The sequence below is a fragment of the Athene cunicularia genome (genome assembly GCF_003259725.1).
Source record: "Athene cunicularia isolate RWA chromosome 22 unlocalized genomic scaffold, athCun1 chr22_part2, whole genome shotgun sequence".
Lineage (NCBI taxonomy): Eukaryota > Metazoa > Chordata > Aves > Strigiformes > Strigidae > Athene > Athene cunicularia.
The window spans coordinates 30,336-47,814 of NW_020799129.1; the positions used below are offsets into that span (position 1 = coordinate 30,336).

The 17,479-nt window shown below is 50.3% G+C and overlaps 1 protein-coding gene across 1 annotated transcript in view; it reads left to right on the top strand.

The window, feature by feature from the left end:
* Positions 1 to 23: 23 nt before the first annotated feature.
* The window catches only part of LOC113488137 (2-oxoglutarate dehydrogenase, mitochondrial-like), an 83,236-nt gene continuing 65,780 nt past the window's right edge, over positions 24 to 17,479 (top strand). Inside the window, exons 1-4 of the mRNA XM_026863164.1 lie at positions 24 to 101; positions 2,504 to 2,753; positions 9,619 to 9,807; positions 15,074 to 15,176. Coding sequence (XP_026718965.1) covers positions 2,532 to 2,753; positions 9,619 to 9,807; positions 15,074 to 15,176 — 514 coding nt within the window. The 5' untranslated portion in view covers positions 24 to 101; positions 2,504 to 2,531. The remainder of the gene's footprint in view (positions 102 to 2,503; positions 2,754 to 9,618; positions 9,808 to 15,073; positions 15,177 to 17,479) is intronic.

Sequence of the window (17,479 nt, forward strand, 5' to 3'; positions counted from 1 at the left end):
CCCCCCCCCAACCAACCAGTTCCGAGCTAGTTGCCTTTAGGGGCAGGTGTCACAAATCCCGGCTGCCAGAGGTCAAATTTAGTACCTTAATCTGTTTAACGGTACGTTCTCACCTGTCCCAGACGTTAATCTGTTACGAGTATTCCTGTTGTTTGACCTCTCAGTGAAATTTGGGCTGTGGTCCAGCTGTGCCCAGGAGGGCCTGGCCAGCAAGCCGGGGCTTCCTCTCCTTACTCTCTCCTCAGCTGTAACTCTGTGCATGAACTTTGTGTTCGTGCGTGACCCCTGTATCGGTTATCTTGGGTTTGGTTTCCTACGTTCTTGATCCTGGTCGTTGTGTGCTGTTTTGATTTACCTTGGAAACATTCCTGCTCCAAGCTTGCCCTGGTTTGTGGTGCGGCATGGGCTTGTGTGCCCTCAGGAAGCCAACCCTTTCTGTGAGACCCTCAAAAGACCATCTGGTTCTGCTCATTTTGGGTCAAACCTTGGCATTAACCCCCCTGTTTTCCAGAGAGGTCACCGGGACGCTGCTGAGGAGCAGCACCGAAACCAGACACCAAAGCCAGAGACACCAGCGACTCTTTCGTCCTAAAGCTTTTTCCCTGCCATGTGCATTATTGTGCGCCGACACCCAATTCAGTCGGCTCTAAAATATCTGCCTGTGTTACGTTGCTTAAATCTGAGGAGGGTAAGCTGGGAAAACATCTTGTGCTGCCACACTTGCTCTTCCGCTCCTGCCTGCCATTTCTTGCCTGATAATGGTCCAGGTTTGACTGCAGGCAGAAGGGAGCAAGCAGGGTGGAAAGGCCAAGTGGTCTTTACTTTTTCCTTGGGGTAAATCTGTAAAACACTTTGGCTGAGTTAGAGTGATCCCAGGTCTTCTTTGGGCTCTTTGGACCAAAATCTTGTGTTTTGAGGCAGGAAGTATAGCTGCTGCCGTGCCAAGTAGTCAGAACAGCAAAGAAAATCTGGAAGCGTGGCTGATGAAACACCAGTAATGAAGGTTTATTTTTTTTTCCTCCACTCTGCTGTGAAACTTCATTTTAATATGGTGAACGCATGATAGCTGCTTTGACATTGGGCTGCTGCTCATTCAACTGGTTGGGGATATGGAAACTGGCCAGTTGGGTCACCTCCAGCCTTGGGTCCTGCCTTTTGCGGGAGGAGCTGGGTGGAAAGGGCAGCTCCAAGAGGAGCTGGCTCTCTCCCTGAGATGATCTTGCTCCAGCGCTTTCCCTTGGGCTGCAGCTGATGGATGGGGGTGTGTGACAAGGAGCGTGGTTAACCCCAGGCCTCCCTGTCCATGTGGGGCTGCACCCCACCATGAGCTGCAAGGTGAACATTGCTGGTGGACCTTTGAGAGGTCCCACGCTGGCTCTGGGTTGCTCTTCTGGGTTTTCTGGGCAGGGGAGAGCCCCTTTCTGGGTCCTTCCACCGTGTTGGCCTTCTTGGATTTGAGGAAGTGGTCTGTCCTGGAGTCAACATGCCAAGTGCTTTACACCACCATACTTCTACTTTGTGAGGGGTCTTTCCCATAGATGGTTTCTTCCCAGCTTTATCCTGGTGCCTGTAACCCAAACAGGTGACTTGGCCAAGTAGAGTGGCCGTGGTGTGAGTAACACAGCAAAAATTGAGTCCAAGATCCTCCACCTGGGAGAGTGATGGAAAAGGCTTCCATGTTGGGTCAGCATGATGAGAGTAGTTCTGTGGCTTGCGCAGACCTGGAGGAGTGTACCCTGCTAGACTTGATCAGTTCCGTGTGAAGAAAAACCTGATGTTCAGTGTTAAAATCCATCTGGTAACAATTTTTTTTATGCACCCTTCTGGGTATGATGCTTTAAAGTACTTTTCTTTAAACTTGTACAATGTCCCTGCAAACAGGACATTGAAGGGCCAAAGCATCCAACTCCTGCTGGAATCTGAGTTTCATAGAGAGGATTTTCCTGTTTAAAACAAACAGAAAGAGGATTCCCAGAGGAAGAATTAAAAAATCAAAAGAAATCAATGAATACTTTATGGATTTATTATTGGAAAAGTTGTAGATGTCGTTGCCTAAGAACTAAAGAGGAAAGCGCTGGGGGAACCTGATACTTTATACCATGAATCCACGCTGTGTTTCACCATCAAGCTGCCTTATTTTGTACGGTGCAGATATAAAAAGGTGCGGGTGCTTTTGATGTGCAGCAGCTCATTTGAGGCTGGTGTTGGGAGCCCCACTAAGCAAATCTACTTTTCACTGTTGTGTCGGGGAAGATGATGATGCCATGGAGCAGGGATGGGGGAGGTAGACCTGGCCGTGTTGAGCATCTTGAGCAAAAATAGTTTCCCAGTCATTGGGGACTTGGCTTCAGGACGAAGTGGATGGATTAATCTGATTTAAAACCAGATCTTAAATTCAGTTCTCCATTCTTGGGGCTGACGGGGGTGGGTGGAGCAGGGGTAGTCTCTGCTCTGTGCTCTCCTGCAGTAATTTTTAACCCACTTTTCCCTTCTCTCCCAATAGGAACTTGTGTGGAGGCAACAGGACAAACATGCTTAAGTTAAGGACTTGTGCAGCAAAGCTGAGGCCGTTGACGGCCTCACAGACTGTAAAGACAATTTCTCAACACAGGCTGGCAGCACCCAGGACGTTTCAACAGATCAGGTGCTACAGCGCACCGGTGGCTGCCGAGCCTTTTTTGAGCGGGACTAGTTCAAACTACGTGGAGGAAATGTATTATGCTTGGCTGGAAAATCCAAAAAGTGTACATAAGGTAAGGGGCAACCTTGCCAGGAGCCTTTGCTTCTCTCTCTGTGTGTCTGAGCAGTGGGTTCAGGTAAGTGCACACGTCTGAAGGAGGATTGAATTCAGCCAGAGGGGCTGGCTGGTTGTGGATGATCCTTCTGCCTTGTTTTGCCCGAAAGAAACATCAGCAATTCCTTGAGCAAGAGCCAAGAGGAGCTTCTCTGTTCAAGAGGGAATGCAGTGGGCTTGTGGGACACAGGCAGCATCCTGGATCACAGTGGATACAAAGAATGCCTTCTGGAAATCCACCTTTAACCAACTCCTGATGCTTCATTTTTTCCAGCTCTGATGGCTCATCAAGAGGATTTATTCTGGAGTGGAGGATGGGGGTGGAGAGGGTATTTTCTACATCTTGACTGGTTTCCTTTTTGCTTCAGGCATGGGTGGTATTATATGTTGGAGCTGTAGCTAAGCTTGACTCTGAGCTTGTGTGCATAAAGCCAGATCGCTGATCTGCAGCCTGGGGAAGGGAACTGGGTCTGGTGGCCAGAGGGATTTCCACCAGCTACTCCCTAACTTAAAACTGGGAAACCAACCTGGCTGTGGGCAGTATGTGCAGAGGTCTGTTTGGATCTGAATTACTGAAGCTCCTCCAGTCAGGAGAAGGCCAGCTTTAGTGTCGAGTCCATCAGGTGAGGGCTCAGCTGGGAAGAGGTTTTCTGAAACCTGACTGCATTTCTTCCCAACCCCAGTGTTTCACAAGGAAAATGTTCCTGTAGTGACTAAATCTCAGCATTACCCAGGGGATTTTTAAGACAGTATTGTACATGTCCTGATGTAGAGCAGGGATTTTCTTTACTCAGTAGCACGTGAGCAGTCTGCAAACTGTGATGGTTAAATGAGCAGTCAAGGGTGAGTAAGGAATCTCATGCCCCGACACCTGCATCAGTGTTGAGTGTATTTTCGATGGCATCGGTCCCATGCATCCAAAATGCAGAGCCTGTAGCGTGCTGTAAAGGTATTAAGGTAGGCTCAAAGCTGGATTTTCACAAACAATGTTGACTTTATGCTGCTTTTGAGGCAAATGGATGGCTGAGCCAAGCAATACAGACTCAGAAAACACAAAGTGTATTGATTTGGATTGTGCCCTTTGTCAGATAGTGACTTGAAAGCTCCCCAAGCGCACATACGTGTGGTGCAACCGAGTCCGTCAGAGGTGGGATATGGAATTAAAAGCCATGAATCTAAATGCTGTAATATAATTTAAAAACAAGTGAGGGTTACACCACGCGTGTCCCAATGGCAGGCACAATTGTGTCTTTGGTAAAGAGGCTTCGTGGTTTGATACTGGCTTTTTAATCTACAGACCCTGCTCAGGCTTGAATGTTGCTCTGAGCAGATGTGAAAGTAAATTGAGATTAACAGGGGCAGTTGGCTGGGAGGTGTATTTGGGTCCTGAGGCCAGACCTCTGGATCTCTTCTGCTCTTGTCTCCTCTTTAATGTAGTCCTTGTAGTTTCATCAGCTTGCTAGCAGGTAGGCAGCGAATGTAGTGCTGTACGGGAGTCCTCATGCACTTTCAGTTGAAGAAATTGGGGGAGAAATTAGGATTGGAAGGAGCCTCTGGAGCCTCTGCTTTAGCGTGGCCATCTTGGAGGTAACATCCAGCTTCATGGCTAGACCAGGTCACTCAGGGCCTTGTGTGGTCAAGTTTTGAGCACCTACAAGAGTGGAGCTCCCCCCACCTCCCCAGGCCCCCAGTCCTGTGTTTATGGCGAAGAATTGCAAATGTGCATTAGTCACCCTTGGAAATCAGTGTCTCTTTTAAATCACTTCTAAGTGCTTAGAGAGTAGTGCAGGAGTTGGTACAAGATTTTGCCTCCAGTGGGACTGGGAATGGTTTCTGGCAGTAGGAGAAGCAGCATGAAAATGAAGCGGGGTCTTGTCATTACCAGGAAGTGAACCTGACACTGGTAGTGTCAAAAGCAAGTCGTAGGAACTGCTTTTTAAACAAAATCGAGCTAGTGTCCAGCTCGGCAGAAAGGGGGTTGGACCAGGGGGGTTGAACTAGATGGTTTTTGAAAGTCCCTTCCAACCTGAATCATGCTGTGATCCTGCAAAATCCAGCTCCATGTCCCAGAACTTCTGGTGCGGTTGATACCTGAGGTTTGGTGCAGCCTTTGCTGTTGCTCTCTGATGCACTTGGCCTTGCTGTGGCTTCTGCTGTTGCTGTTCACTTGTCTCTTCTGGATGGATCCCGCCTCATTCTGGTGGGCTCACCAAGATCCATTCCCAGCTCCTAGCTTTGCCCCTGTCTTCTCTCTGCACTTTTTTGTAGCTCACCCCATCCTCAATGGGGACGCTGAGCTGCTGTGGTAGGATCGGGATTGTGGCCGTCCCTTGTCTTGTCTTGCGAGCAGTCTCTGCCAGCCTGTGTCCCCTCTGGCATGACGCTGCAGCAGCAGTGGATGGTGTCAGCCCTGTCCCTGATAAGTGTTGGCCTCCATCCCGTTAGACACAGGGTCAGATCTGAGGGTGGAGTTCCCAAAAAAAGCCAGGATATCACACAGACCTGGCTGTGGCTTATCAGTTCCCTGCACAGAGCAGAGACAGGCTGCGCATTGCCATGCTGCTTTGTGCTGGTGAGTGTGAGATCTTCTGCCAGGAGACAACTTTGCTGTTGTCACCCAGGAGCCTTCCAGCCAGCACAACTGTCCCAGCTGAGCAAAATGAATTCACTTCCTTTGTGCAGACACTGGTGGTATAAGCTGCAGAATATACTTAATTGCTTGATTAGAGTAGGGAAGATTTATTTTTTTTTTTTTAAAACTATTTTAGACTTTTTTCTGCATGTAGTTCTTCAGCTGAACTCCACTTTCTGAGTCTGATGAGCAGGAGTAGAGCTAGGGAAAGAGGAGTTGAGGATGTGGAGGTCGCTGCTGGTGGGCTGCCACAGGGTAAGGCTTGCTCCTGGGACCGTGTCCTGAGGGCTCAGGGACACCCTCCTCATGCCTCCTCTTCGCCACTTGGGTATGATGCTGGCTGCCAGCGGTGCTGGACACAACCCCTGCCATCTCCCCAGCACCTGAAGTGACTCACTGCCTGCAGGGCAGGTGGCCGAGAGCTCTGCGACGAGCTCAGTCTTCCTAAAGAGCATCCCCTGTGTTTGGGTTGAACTGCTGAAGGGATGCAGCTCTCCCCATATGTACGTACATCAGTCTTTAACGTGGATTTCTTAATATGCCGGCGTTTTGATTTTTATATTGAAGTGGTTTTGTGACCACAATGTGTGTAGGCCATGCTGTGTAACCCAGCTTCGCCAGCCCTACGGCAGGAACCTGCGGTCTGCAGCGAGGCCAGAGACCTGGCAGGTGCTTCTGCTGTGTCCTTTGCAGTCATGCTCACAAACAGGGGCCCAGGCTGAATTTTGTAGTCATCTTGCTTGAGAGTTTGAAATGTTTGGGTTTCAACCCCCATCTTCAAAAGCGAGCGCCCTGGAGAACCAAAGGGCCTTGTTTATGTTGATAAGAGACAAGGCAACGTGCAGAGCACGAACCCATCGATCGCTGCTTGGCCCCTTACTCTCAGCAAAGGTTGCCTGCTGTAAATTTTGTTCAGGCACCTCCTTTTCCAGCTTTAATCCCTGAATGTTCCTCATCTTCTCCCTGCTAACACAGGAGGTGATGCCTGGCCTGCCAGCCATGCGGAGCAGGTGTGGCTGGTGCTTTCTGTACCCTGGCGTCTGTGGCAGAAGAAGCAGCAGGGATGCAGTCTGAGCTGGAGGTAGAGGCCATGTATCCTTTGTGCACTGCCCAGCCTGGAGCTGCCCCAGTTCAGTTTGAGGTGCCCTGCAGCAGGTGGAAGATGTCACCCCTCTCTCCTCGCCATGCATTCCTGACCTGAGCTGGCTTTGTGGCAGAGGCTGCGATGTAGCAGTCTGAGCCCACACCCTTCTCCAGCAACCCAGTCAGATAAACGAAGTGAAAGATGCTGGTTTCACTGCGTGAGCTGGTTTTGGGGCTGTTGTCAACAGAGAAGCCTGTGGTGAGCTCTGCTCTCAGACTTGAACTCGAAACCCCTCTAAAGCCTGGCCTATCCAGGCTTGCTGCAGTCAGCTGCCTCTCCTGTCTCACTTTGCAGGCAGAGAGGAGTGCTGGGAAGGCTGCGCCGGGCTGACGCCTTGTGCTGTGGCTGTGGTGGGACACGTGGCCATGGGACCATCCCAGCAGGGACCTGGGGTTGGTGGTATTTAGTGCGCCCAGAGCTGAGGGCTGCCTACGCACTTGGGAGCAGGGACATACTGGCTTTGAGCCCTCTTGGTAAAAATGAGTGAAGCTGACCTCTTTTATCTAATATATATATATATATATATATATATATATATATATATTTATTTATTTTATACCCTGTTATATATCTTATACCCTATATATATATATATATATATATACACACACATACTTGCAGCCTATAAGAGCTGGAGGAGTGCTTGTAGGACTTGCTCTGGGCATGGAGAGGGTCAGAGGGAAATAACCCAATGAGCTTTATTACTGCTGTTACCTTTGGTGAGTGCTGGATTAAGGTGAAGTCTTTCCTGTGATAATGCAGGATGACGCTGATGGGGCCCTGTCAGACTCTCCCACGGGATATGTGAGCTCCAGGGCCACCTACCTGGGTCACCAGAAACCCTGGAGTGGCCCTTGAATATTCTTGTATTCCAAACTACATCAACAACTTGAAAGCTGATGTTTTTGTAGTGCTTATCAGGGGCAAAGCCTGCAGTCAGGCAGTCTGAAATACTCTCTAATTATGTTGGGCAATAAAGCATTTAGCGAAGGTGCCTGAGCTGACCAAGCCGGTGCTGCACCTTGTTTAGAGAGCTTAAAATGAACTACTTCTTTCAGAACAGAAGCAAATTGCATCTCCAAGAGGTTAATATTGTTGAATGTCAGAAGGGAGGAAGTCATAAAGGCAGCACTGCTGCCTCCTGGCTCTGTTCCTGTCCCCCCAGCACTGCTGACAGCCCCCTCCCTGGGCTAGTAGATGCTCCCTTTCTCTTGCCTGCCTTTATTTTCCAGTACATTAAACAACCTTAAACCACTGAGCAAAGCTGCCAGCCAGATTCCTCCACATCCCAGGGTGCTCGGTCCTCCTGCTCTCAGGAGCTGTTGGCTTCTGGGGCACCCATGATCTCTGTGAGTCTGGGGAAGGGTAGGGGCTTGGGCTGCTCTCACCAGTGCCCAGGAGTAAGGATCATATAAAAAGCAGCTCTCCTTTTTTTCCTACTGAAATTTCATTTAGCAGACAGCAATCAGAATGGGGTCAAACATTTTCTGGCTTTGGTCTTTTTTTTAATTTTCTTTTTTTCTTTGGGGGAGCTATTGTTTATCAGTTACGGTGCCAAATTGTTCCAGATTTTATTTACGTTCCTTCAGTGTGACCTATTTCTAAATTTAATCACCTTGTGCAGCCATATGATGGGGCGTCTGGGTAAATCAGGGCTGGAAATAGCTTCCTGGGGCATGTGATGGGCTCTGCAGCTGGAGGAGCTACAGGGAAGGGGGAGAGCTGGTGCTCCTCCAGCAAAAGTCTGGTTTTCAGTCCTCTCCACCCTGCTACCAGGGTGCAGAAGCTGCTTTTTCTTCCCCAAACCACCCCTGGAGCTGCTCTTATGGCTCTTTTCAACTTGGTTTAAACACGCTGGGGTTGGCTGGGCAGCACTTTGCCCATCTCTGCATCACCAAGGTTGGGTTTGCTGCTCTCTGCAGACATGAGGCGTGCAGGGCGCTGAGCGCTGGGCTTTTGCTCCCAGTTAGTGGAGAGAGCCTTGGGCTGAAACCTTGGCTGAAACCAGAGTGCAAATCTGATGGGATTTGTTTGCTCTAGCTGGTGTCTCCGGTACGTGCAGGAGCGCAGACGCCTCCACCTTGTCTCTGTCATCTGCTATTGCTCCGTAGCACGAGGGCAAGGGCAAGAGTGTGCCAGGAGGACGTGGCTTGAACTTTGCTCTGCTGGTCGCTCCCCTTCTGCAGGTCCATTACTGCTTCTCCAAGTAGACAGATTAACTTAGGTTTGGCCTGGGATGCCTCTGGGCTCTTCCAGCAGTGCTGTAACCACAAAGTTACACCAAGTCTGTCAGCGTTTTTTGGGTGTTTTGCTTTGTTTTCCTAACACCTAAAAGCACCCATCTGCTGAGGGGAACAGGAGCAGAGGTGATACCTGCTTTGCTGAGGGCACGGAGAACTGGCATGGGAGTTTCCACATAGTGCTGGCATTGGTGTCACCAAAAGGGTTGGGAAAAATTAGAGGGGACAGAAGAAGAAAAAAGCTGTTGTTGGTTGAGGGCTGGACAACACGGCTTATGATGGGATTTGGGTCTCGGGACATTTAGACGACTGAAAAGAGAAAGAGCTGTATTTGATTACAGGGCAAAAGTATTTTTGAGGAAGTATTGTGGGTATTTAGAGGGCAGTCTCCTGCCCTGGAGAGAAGGAAACAAGCTCCTGAAGACCAGGTTGGGGCTCATTGTGCAGAGTAGTGGCTTCAAGAGCCAATCTGGGCGAGTGGTGTCATCTGTTCCTGTCCTAAGCACTGCTGCTGAGGGAGGGAGCACTCTGGGGATGGTCTCATGCCAAAAGAAACAATCCAGATGGATGGGAAGTAGGATAATGGCATAACTGGAATAGTGGGAGAGCTTTAGTGCTCTCCTGTCCAAGGCAGGGAGGTGCTTTCGGAAGCAGCTACATGGAGCTGGGGTGCAGGGGAAGAGTCAGCTCTACCCACAGGGATTTTACTCCCTGCTGTGGCAATAATTGAGTTGGGACGCCAGTAACCTTGAGTGAGGAGATATTTGGGTCGTGGGTAATGACCCTGTCACCTCTCCTCTTTCCCTAGTCATGGGACATCTTCTTCCGCAACGCCAATGCTGGAGCTGCTCCAGGCACCGCTTACCAAAGCCCCCCTCCACTGAGTACCAGCCTTTCCACGCTGCCCCAAGCCCAGTTCCTGGTTCAAGCACAGCCCAACGTAGATAAACTGGTGGAGGACCATCTTGCAGTACAATCTCTCATCAGGGCGTATCAGGTAAGGAGATGGGCTTTGCGCCTGGGGGGGCATGGCTTCAGTAGAGGGGCATGCGGTGGCCGAGGCGGGCTGGACTTTGTGCAGTTGATGCATGTGTTTCGCATGGAGGGTGTGCAGGATGTGTGCTGGGCTGCCTGGTTTGTAACAGGAGTTGCTGATCTGTTGGGGCAGAAGCTCAGCTGATGCTTTGCTGGACAAAGGAAGATTAAAGCTATTCTCACCCAAACAGTGGCAGGGAGGGGGAGGTCTTCTCTGCACAGGGTGGTTTGCTGGCTTCTGGAATGATGCTCCTGTGCTGTGGGCTCTTGCTGTGCTCAGCAGCGGTGAGGGATGCTCATCCTGCTTCCCCCACGTTGCTGAGAGAATTTCTGAAATCCTGAAAATAAAAGCACAGGAAACATTTCCTTGTGATTTGCAACCTGCAAGGGTGCTGCTGGGTTGAAAATCAGACCAAAGTCAGCCTTCCAGGAGAAACAAGTTTCAAGCAGGGGGTGACCAACCAATATTTTAACTTGAGAGAACATTTAAATGTGTTTGTACATCTGTGTCATCCTTTCACCTTTGGTTGCACCCTGGTTTGTCAGCTGTGGGGGCTCTTGTGGGGGTTGTGGTGAGAAGGTAACAGACCCAGGTGCTGTGGAGGTGTGACCATGGTCGTGTCACCTGTTCCTGCAAAGAAGTGCCTGCTGCAGGTTGTGTTCCTGCTCAGGTATGGGGAAAATCCAATGTACGAGGTCACAGGTTAAGGAGAGAACTGCAGCACTGGGTGAGTCCAAAGGTCTGCCCAGCCTTGGACCTGCTCTCTGGCTTGAAGAAAGTGCCCCCGCCCTGCACACCTCTGCAGTGGAGGTCCTGACGTCAACGCTGGGCACCACCCGGCTTTTCTCTATGAAGGGAAAGCTGGGACATGTTTGTGAGGACTTGCATCTTCCATCGTGGCTGATTTCATGGGAGGTGACCATCCTGCCAGCTCTCCAGTTCAGGTGGATCCTGGTGATTTCTAGAGGCCGTGCAGCTCTCCCTGGGGGAACAAGCAGGCAGATGCCAAGTTCAAACAAGCTGTGACTGGTGTAATTGGAGGCAGCAGCTCTTAAGTCAGTGATTTGAACGCAAAATCCATGAGCTCTTCTTCATTCCCATCATTTCCTCAGTCTCTGAATGGCAATGCTGGGAGGTGATTGCTCTTGGATGTATTTTTCTAAGCTATATGCAGTGAGATATCACCTCCCTTCCTACCCTGGTGTTGCTGTAGGGCTGTGGCTGCAGTGGGGTATCCAGTGGGGGAAGCTGAGCACAGTGTGTGGAAGATGAAAGAGTAGGAAGGCAGGAGGAGGCCCTGATGGGTAGTTTAAAACCATTACCCCTTGTCCTATCGCTACAGGCCCTACTTAAAAGTTTGTCCCCATCTTTCTTCTAAGCTCCTTTAAGTACTGAAAGGCTGTGATAAGGTCTCCCTGGAGCCTTCTCCGGGCTGAACACCCCCAACTCTCTCAGCCTTTCTGTACAGGACAGGTGTTCCAGCCCTGGGATCATTTTTGTGGCCTCCTCTGGACCCACTCCAGCAGGACCACGTCTTTCTTGTTCTGGGGACCCCAGAGCTGGGTGCAGTGGTCCAGGTGGGGTCTCGGGAGAGCAGAGGGGCAGAATCATCTCCCTGGACCTGCTGGGCACGCTGCTTTTGATGCAGTCCAGGGTATGGTTGACTTTCTGGGCTGTGAGTGCACGGTGTTGACTCATAGACAGTTTTTCATCCACTACTACCCTCAAGTCCTTCTCTGCTCTCGATCCAGTCATCCCCCAGCCTGTATCCATGTTTGGGATTGCCCCAGCCCAGGTGCAGGACATTACACTTGGCCTTTTTGAACTTCATGAGGTGTGCATGCACTCACTTCTCCAGCCTGTCAGGGTCCCTCTGGATGCCATCCCTTCCCTCTGGAGTATCAACCACCCCACTTGGCTCAGTGTCATCTGCAGACTTGCTGAGGGTGAAGGTGTCCATGTCCCTGACAGAGATATTAAACAGCACTGACTGCTGAGGACACCACTCACCACTGCTCTCCTCTTGCATATTGAGCCATTGACCATGACTCTTTTGAGTGTGACCACTGAGCCAATTCCTTCTCCACAAAGTGGTCCATATGTCAAATCCATGTGTCTCCAGTTTAGAGACAAGGATGTTGTGCGGGACAGTGTCAAACGCTTTGCACAAGTCCAGGTAGATGATGTCAGTTGCTCTTCCCTTACCCACCAACACTGTAACCCTGTTGTAGAAGGCCACCAAGTTTGTCAGGCACGGTTTGGCCTTAGTGAACCTGTGTTGGCTGTTACCAATCCCCTCTGGTTTTCATTTGCCTCAGCAGAGTTTCCATGAGGGATCACCATGATCTTGCTGGGCACAGAGGTGAGACGGACTGACCTGTAGTTTCCCAGGTCTTCCTTTTTTCCCTTTTTAAAAATGGGGGTTGTTTCCCCTTTTCCAGTCACTGGGAACTTCCCACCAGTCTGCCACGACTTTTTGAATATTATGTGTAGTGGCTGAGCTGCTTCATCTGAAAGTTCCCTCAGGACCTGCAGATGTGTGCCTCCAAGTGCCATGAACTTGTGCACCTTCAGGTTCCTTGGATAGTCTTGACCCTGATCTTCTGCAGTGGGTGATACTTCATGGTCCCAGTCCCTGGCTTTGGATTCTGTGAATTCTCTGCTAGTGCACTTGCCAGTGAAGACCGAGGGAAGAAAGTTAAGTACCTCAGCCTTCTCCATTTCAGTTGTAGCCAGGTCTCCTGTTTTGCTTGTTGGGGGAGTACAGTTTCTTCTTTCATCTTACTTTCTTGTGCCATGTACCTTAAGAAACCCTTCTTGTTATTTTTCACATTGTAGCCAAGTTCAGCTCCAGCTGTGCCCTGGCTTTCCTGATCCCTGCCCTGCACTCTTGGGCCGAATCCCTATAATCTCCCCAGGATGTGTGTCCCTGCCTCTTTCTGTGTTTCAGTTTGGCTAAGAGGTCTTGGCTTAGCCAAGCTGGCCTCCCGCCTCCCCTGCCTGACTCCTTGCATGTCGGGACTGAGAGCTTTCACACCCTAAGAAAAAGGTAAATATCTCTCAGCTTTTGTTCACTCCTTTTCCTCCAAGGGCAGTTTCCCAAGAGGTACCATGCACTAGTGCCCTAAACAGCTGAAAGTTTGCCTTTCTGAGGTTTAGGGTCCAGCCTCTACTTTTTATCCTTACCTCGACTGAGAATTCCACCAGGATGTGTTTGCTCTAGCCCAGGCTGCCTCCAGTCTTGACCCCTCTGATAAGTTCTTCTGAATTAGTGAGCAGCAGGTCCAGCAGTGCTTCTCCATCATCTCTACTAGGAAGTTGTCCTCAGCACACTTCAGTAATTTCCTGACTACTTGCAGCTCACTGTGCTGCTTTGCCAGTGGATGTCCAGGTGGTTGAAGTCCCCTGTCAGGGTTAGGGCCTGCCAGCATGATGCTTCCTGCAAATATCTGCTGTGGTCTTGCTTTGGGTTGCAGGCTTCTTGTTTTGGCTTGTGTTGCATGTGGAGAATAACAAGCAGCATGACTCCAACGGGGGAAAAGACCTTCTTCTTGCCCCAACACCGATTTGAGGATTTGCTGTGTACTTGCAAGCTGCCGAGTTGACCTCAAAGCCACTGGCTGATTGCCTGGTCCTGGTGAGAGCACCCTGGCCGTGGGGAGCAGTGTGGTGAGCTTGTGTTCTGCTGAAATGATGGGCTAGCCCCCGTGCTTTGTTGCAAGCTGGACAAGCAAATAGTTCCCAGACAAAGCTGGCCCAAAGAAGCGCTTTCCATGTGGCCACCAGTGCTCAGGGGCACATGGTCATCTGGCCCTGCAGAGAGCATGGGGGGGATTGGTGCTTTCTTAGCAATTTGCCTTAACATTGGTTGCTGATTTCAGGCTCTTTGCCTGGTAAAACCACAAAAAATCCTTTCCTGAAATCCCCTTGGGATACTCTGAATAGGAATTCCTTTCTGGTAAATAAGGTCAGATCAGTATGTCTGGTTTGTACAAGAGGTTTAGTAATCCCCTCATATATGAGTGCTTTTTCTAGTCGATGGCTGGGAATATAATTTTCGCAATGTAAAGAAGGCATTCCACCTTGTACCATGGCAGGAGTGTTTCCTGTCCTGCTCCCAGCTGAGCCTGAAGCTTCAAGAGCAGCAGCTGTCAAGAAATAGACTGTGACTTGTCAATTGGAGGGTGCTGGCCACTGAGGTGAACTGAGTTTGCCCATCAAGATGTGCTGGGGTCCATCCGTGGGTATCTCCTGTGAAAATCAAAACTCCTCATTACCTCTCGTTACTCTCTGTGGCTCCTGAAGTGGATCAAACCCAGCGTGGTGATTCCTGGCCTGACTGCCACCACCAGGAGCCATCAAGGCTCTCTTGGTGCCAAAGCTCTTTGGTATTTCCACACCTGCCCTTTCCCAGCAGAGCAACATGAGTGACCCAGGTCCTGTTGCAGGTTCCTCTCTTCGAAGGATGCTGTGAGCTGCTGACCTCCAGTAGCACAGACAGGCAGCTATTCCTCAGACACATTCCTCTGCCTTTCAGGAACTCCTGCTGCTGGTGGAAGTGTTTGTTTCCTCTGCCACGTTGGCAAGAGAGTACCTAGATCTGCTGAAATCTGGGAAACTGCCTCTTCATTTTCTATGATGCTTTGGAGGAAACCACCGGTGTGGAGTTACTGTGTCCATAGAGGGGAGGTTCTCGGGTTGGACACAGGGAAAGCAGTGGGAGACCCTTGGACCTCAATTCTGGAAGGGCTCTGCTGTGAAGGAGCTGGCCTTGCCCCACCAAAGCCTGTCTTGGGGCAGAGCAGAGCAATCCCTGTAGCTGGTGGCACTCACACCTACGTGCTGTAGTTGAAAGTAAAACCAACTTCTCCAGGCTGCAGCCAGAAACTGGGGTGGCTCTGCAGAAAATGTAAAGTGGGAAACTGTGCATGACTTTATTTTTTTTTTTCTTTAAGGAATGTCTCTTCAATTAACTTGTTTTAATGACTAATTTGTGTTATTGCTTCCAGGTCAGGGGTCATCACATTGCAAAGCTTGATCCTCTCGGCATTAGTTGTGTAAATTTTGATGATGCGCCAGTAACTGTTTCTCCAAACGTCGGTGAGAATTACACTGCAAATTAATTCTAATGTAATTTAACTTTTTTACCCCTCCCCTCTTTTGTTTCTCTCCCTTTCCCCTCTCTCTTGGTACCTGTTCTCCTTTCCATTCCTGGCCCATTTCATAGATTCGAGGGCATCATGTAGCACAACTCGACCCACTGGGCATCTTGGATGCAGATCTGGACTCCTCCCTTCCAGCTGATATTATCACATCCACAGACAAACTGGGTGAGGGCTTTGAGAGCAGTTAGTGCTGCATTGCTTGAGCTCCTCTCTTTCAGCTTTATAGGTAGATTGCTTCACCAGTAAGGGGGGAAAGGTCTTAAGTTTCCTTAGTAATGATCACTCTAAATTTATAGTCAACCAGCTGCTGCGGAGCAGTTCTACCCCCCTCCGGCTGTCATGGCAAACGTGTCTTGTGCCAAAGCCCTGTTGCTCAGCTCATGTTCCTTCTCCAACCAGTGCCAATTAATTATGTCATTGAACTTGCTCATCCAGGGATGGAAGCAATTGCATCTTCTGGAAATGCAAAGCAGAGAGGTTTTGTGTTGGTGAGAGCTGGAGGTCTGTTTCCTCATCTCCTCTTGCTGCTCTTGGGGACCCTGAAAGCTGGGGGGAATGGGCTGCTTTCATCTCTGTGGGGCTGAGAAGCACCTCTTGGGGTGCCCCTGTGATGATGCCCTGTCCTCCTTTGCTCCCAGCTTGCTGCAGCATCTGTAAATCCCTTAATTACCCCTTTTTACTAAGACTGAGCTGTGAGTCCCTACCAGTGATCATAACAAGGAAGCTTTGGGATGTGTTCCCATCCAAGTAGAGAGGTGGAAATCCCAGTGCCTTCGAGTGAAAGATGCATGAGTGTTGCACAGAAGCGTGTGTGGTGCCTAGGACTTGAAATCCTAATCTGAAAGTGCTTAAACTCGGTACCTCTCAACGTGCTTTAGATTTGATCTCTGTAGTACGCTGCCATTCTTCTAGCTAGAATGAGGTTGCGGCGCTGAGCTCTTTCCCCTTGCTGGTGCTTTCCAAGGGTGGTTACCCTGGCACTGTGAGCGCTCAAGAGGCATGCTTCTAACTTAGAGTAGAGCAGCAGTAATGATTACTAACCTTGCACAACTGGAAGAGCTGATCAGAGTGTACAGTGCATGTGAATGATCTTGATTCCTTGTTCAGCTGCCAGCACAGGGATGCCAGCCCTGGACCTGCTGGACCTTCATACAGGGTTACATGTACTGGGAGTGGTTAGGGGAGGATTAGGTTTTAGTTGTCCCAGTTTACTGCGTGATGGAGAAGCTGCTTGATCCCAAGGTCTGGACTTCTGATGTGCTTGTCTGAAGGACCAAGCCCTGGCTGGGCCTTGGGATCAAGCTGGCTCTGGGTTGGAGCAAACCCTGTGCCTAGAAGATTTTGAAGGGAAAAGGTGGGGAGATGGTGGCCATGAACCCAGGCACAGGAGAGGACACAAGTGCTCATAGTCAGCACTGTGACGGGAGCAGGGAGACTTTTTTAGGCAACTTTGAAGCCCCACCTAGAGGAAAGGGTGAGGAAAGTTTTTCTAGCTCAGGGTTTTTGGCCTCTGCTGTGGGCACTACAGTCCCTTTGAAGCAGAAAGCAGAGGAGAGCCCTGAAGCCCTGTGCCTGGCAGATGTGTTACCCTTTGGAGAGAAGAGCAGGGTCTTGCATGAAAGCCAGAGCCGGGCTGCTACAAATGGTTGCAGTGACTGCTCTTCCCTCATGAGAAAAGGGAGCCAGGTGTGAGGAGCAGAGTTATTGTGCTGCTCAGTAAGTCTCAGACTCACAGAGTGGTCTGACCTTCAGAGGTCACCTAGTCCAACCCCCCTACACAAGCAGGGACACCTTCCACTAGCCCAGGTTGCCCAAAGCCCCATGGCTGTGAACCCTTCCAGGGAGGGGGCAGCCATAGCTTCTCTGGGCAACCTGTGCCAGGGCCTTGCCACCCTCAGTGTAAAAAAACCCCACTTTTTTCCTTATGTCCAATCTAAACCTCCCCTCTTCCACTTTAAAACTTGCCCCTTGTTCTGTCACTGCAGGCCCCGGTAAAGTCTGTCTCCATCTTACTCATAAGCCCCCTTTATACTCCAGAATGCCTCAGTAAGGTCTCCCTGGAGCCTTCTCCGGGCTGAACACCCCCAACTCTCTCAGCCTTTCTGCACAGGACAGGTGTTCCAGCCCTGGGATCATTTTTGTGGCCTCCTCTGGACCCACTCCGGCAGGACCACGTCTTTCTTGTTCTGGGGACCCCAGAGCTGGGTGCAGTGGTCCAGGTGGGGTCTCGGGAGAGCAGAGGGGCAGAATCATCTCCCTGGACCTGCTGGGCACGCTGCTTTTAATGCAGTCCAGGGTATGGTTGACTTTCTGGGCTGGAAGTTCAAAGCTCATGTCCAATTTGTCACCCACCAACGTCTCCAAGTCCTTCTCTGCAGGGCTGCTCTCCATCCATCCATCTGTCCATCCCCCAGTCTGTGCTGGGACTAGGGATTGCCCTGACCCTTGCACTGGCCTTACTGAACTTC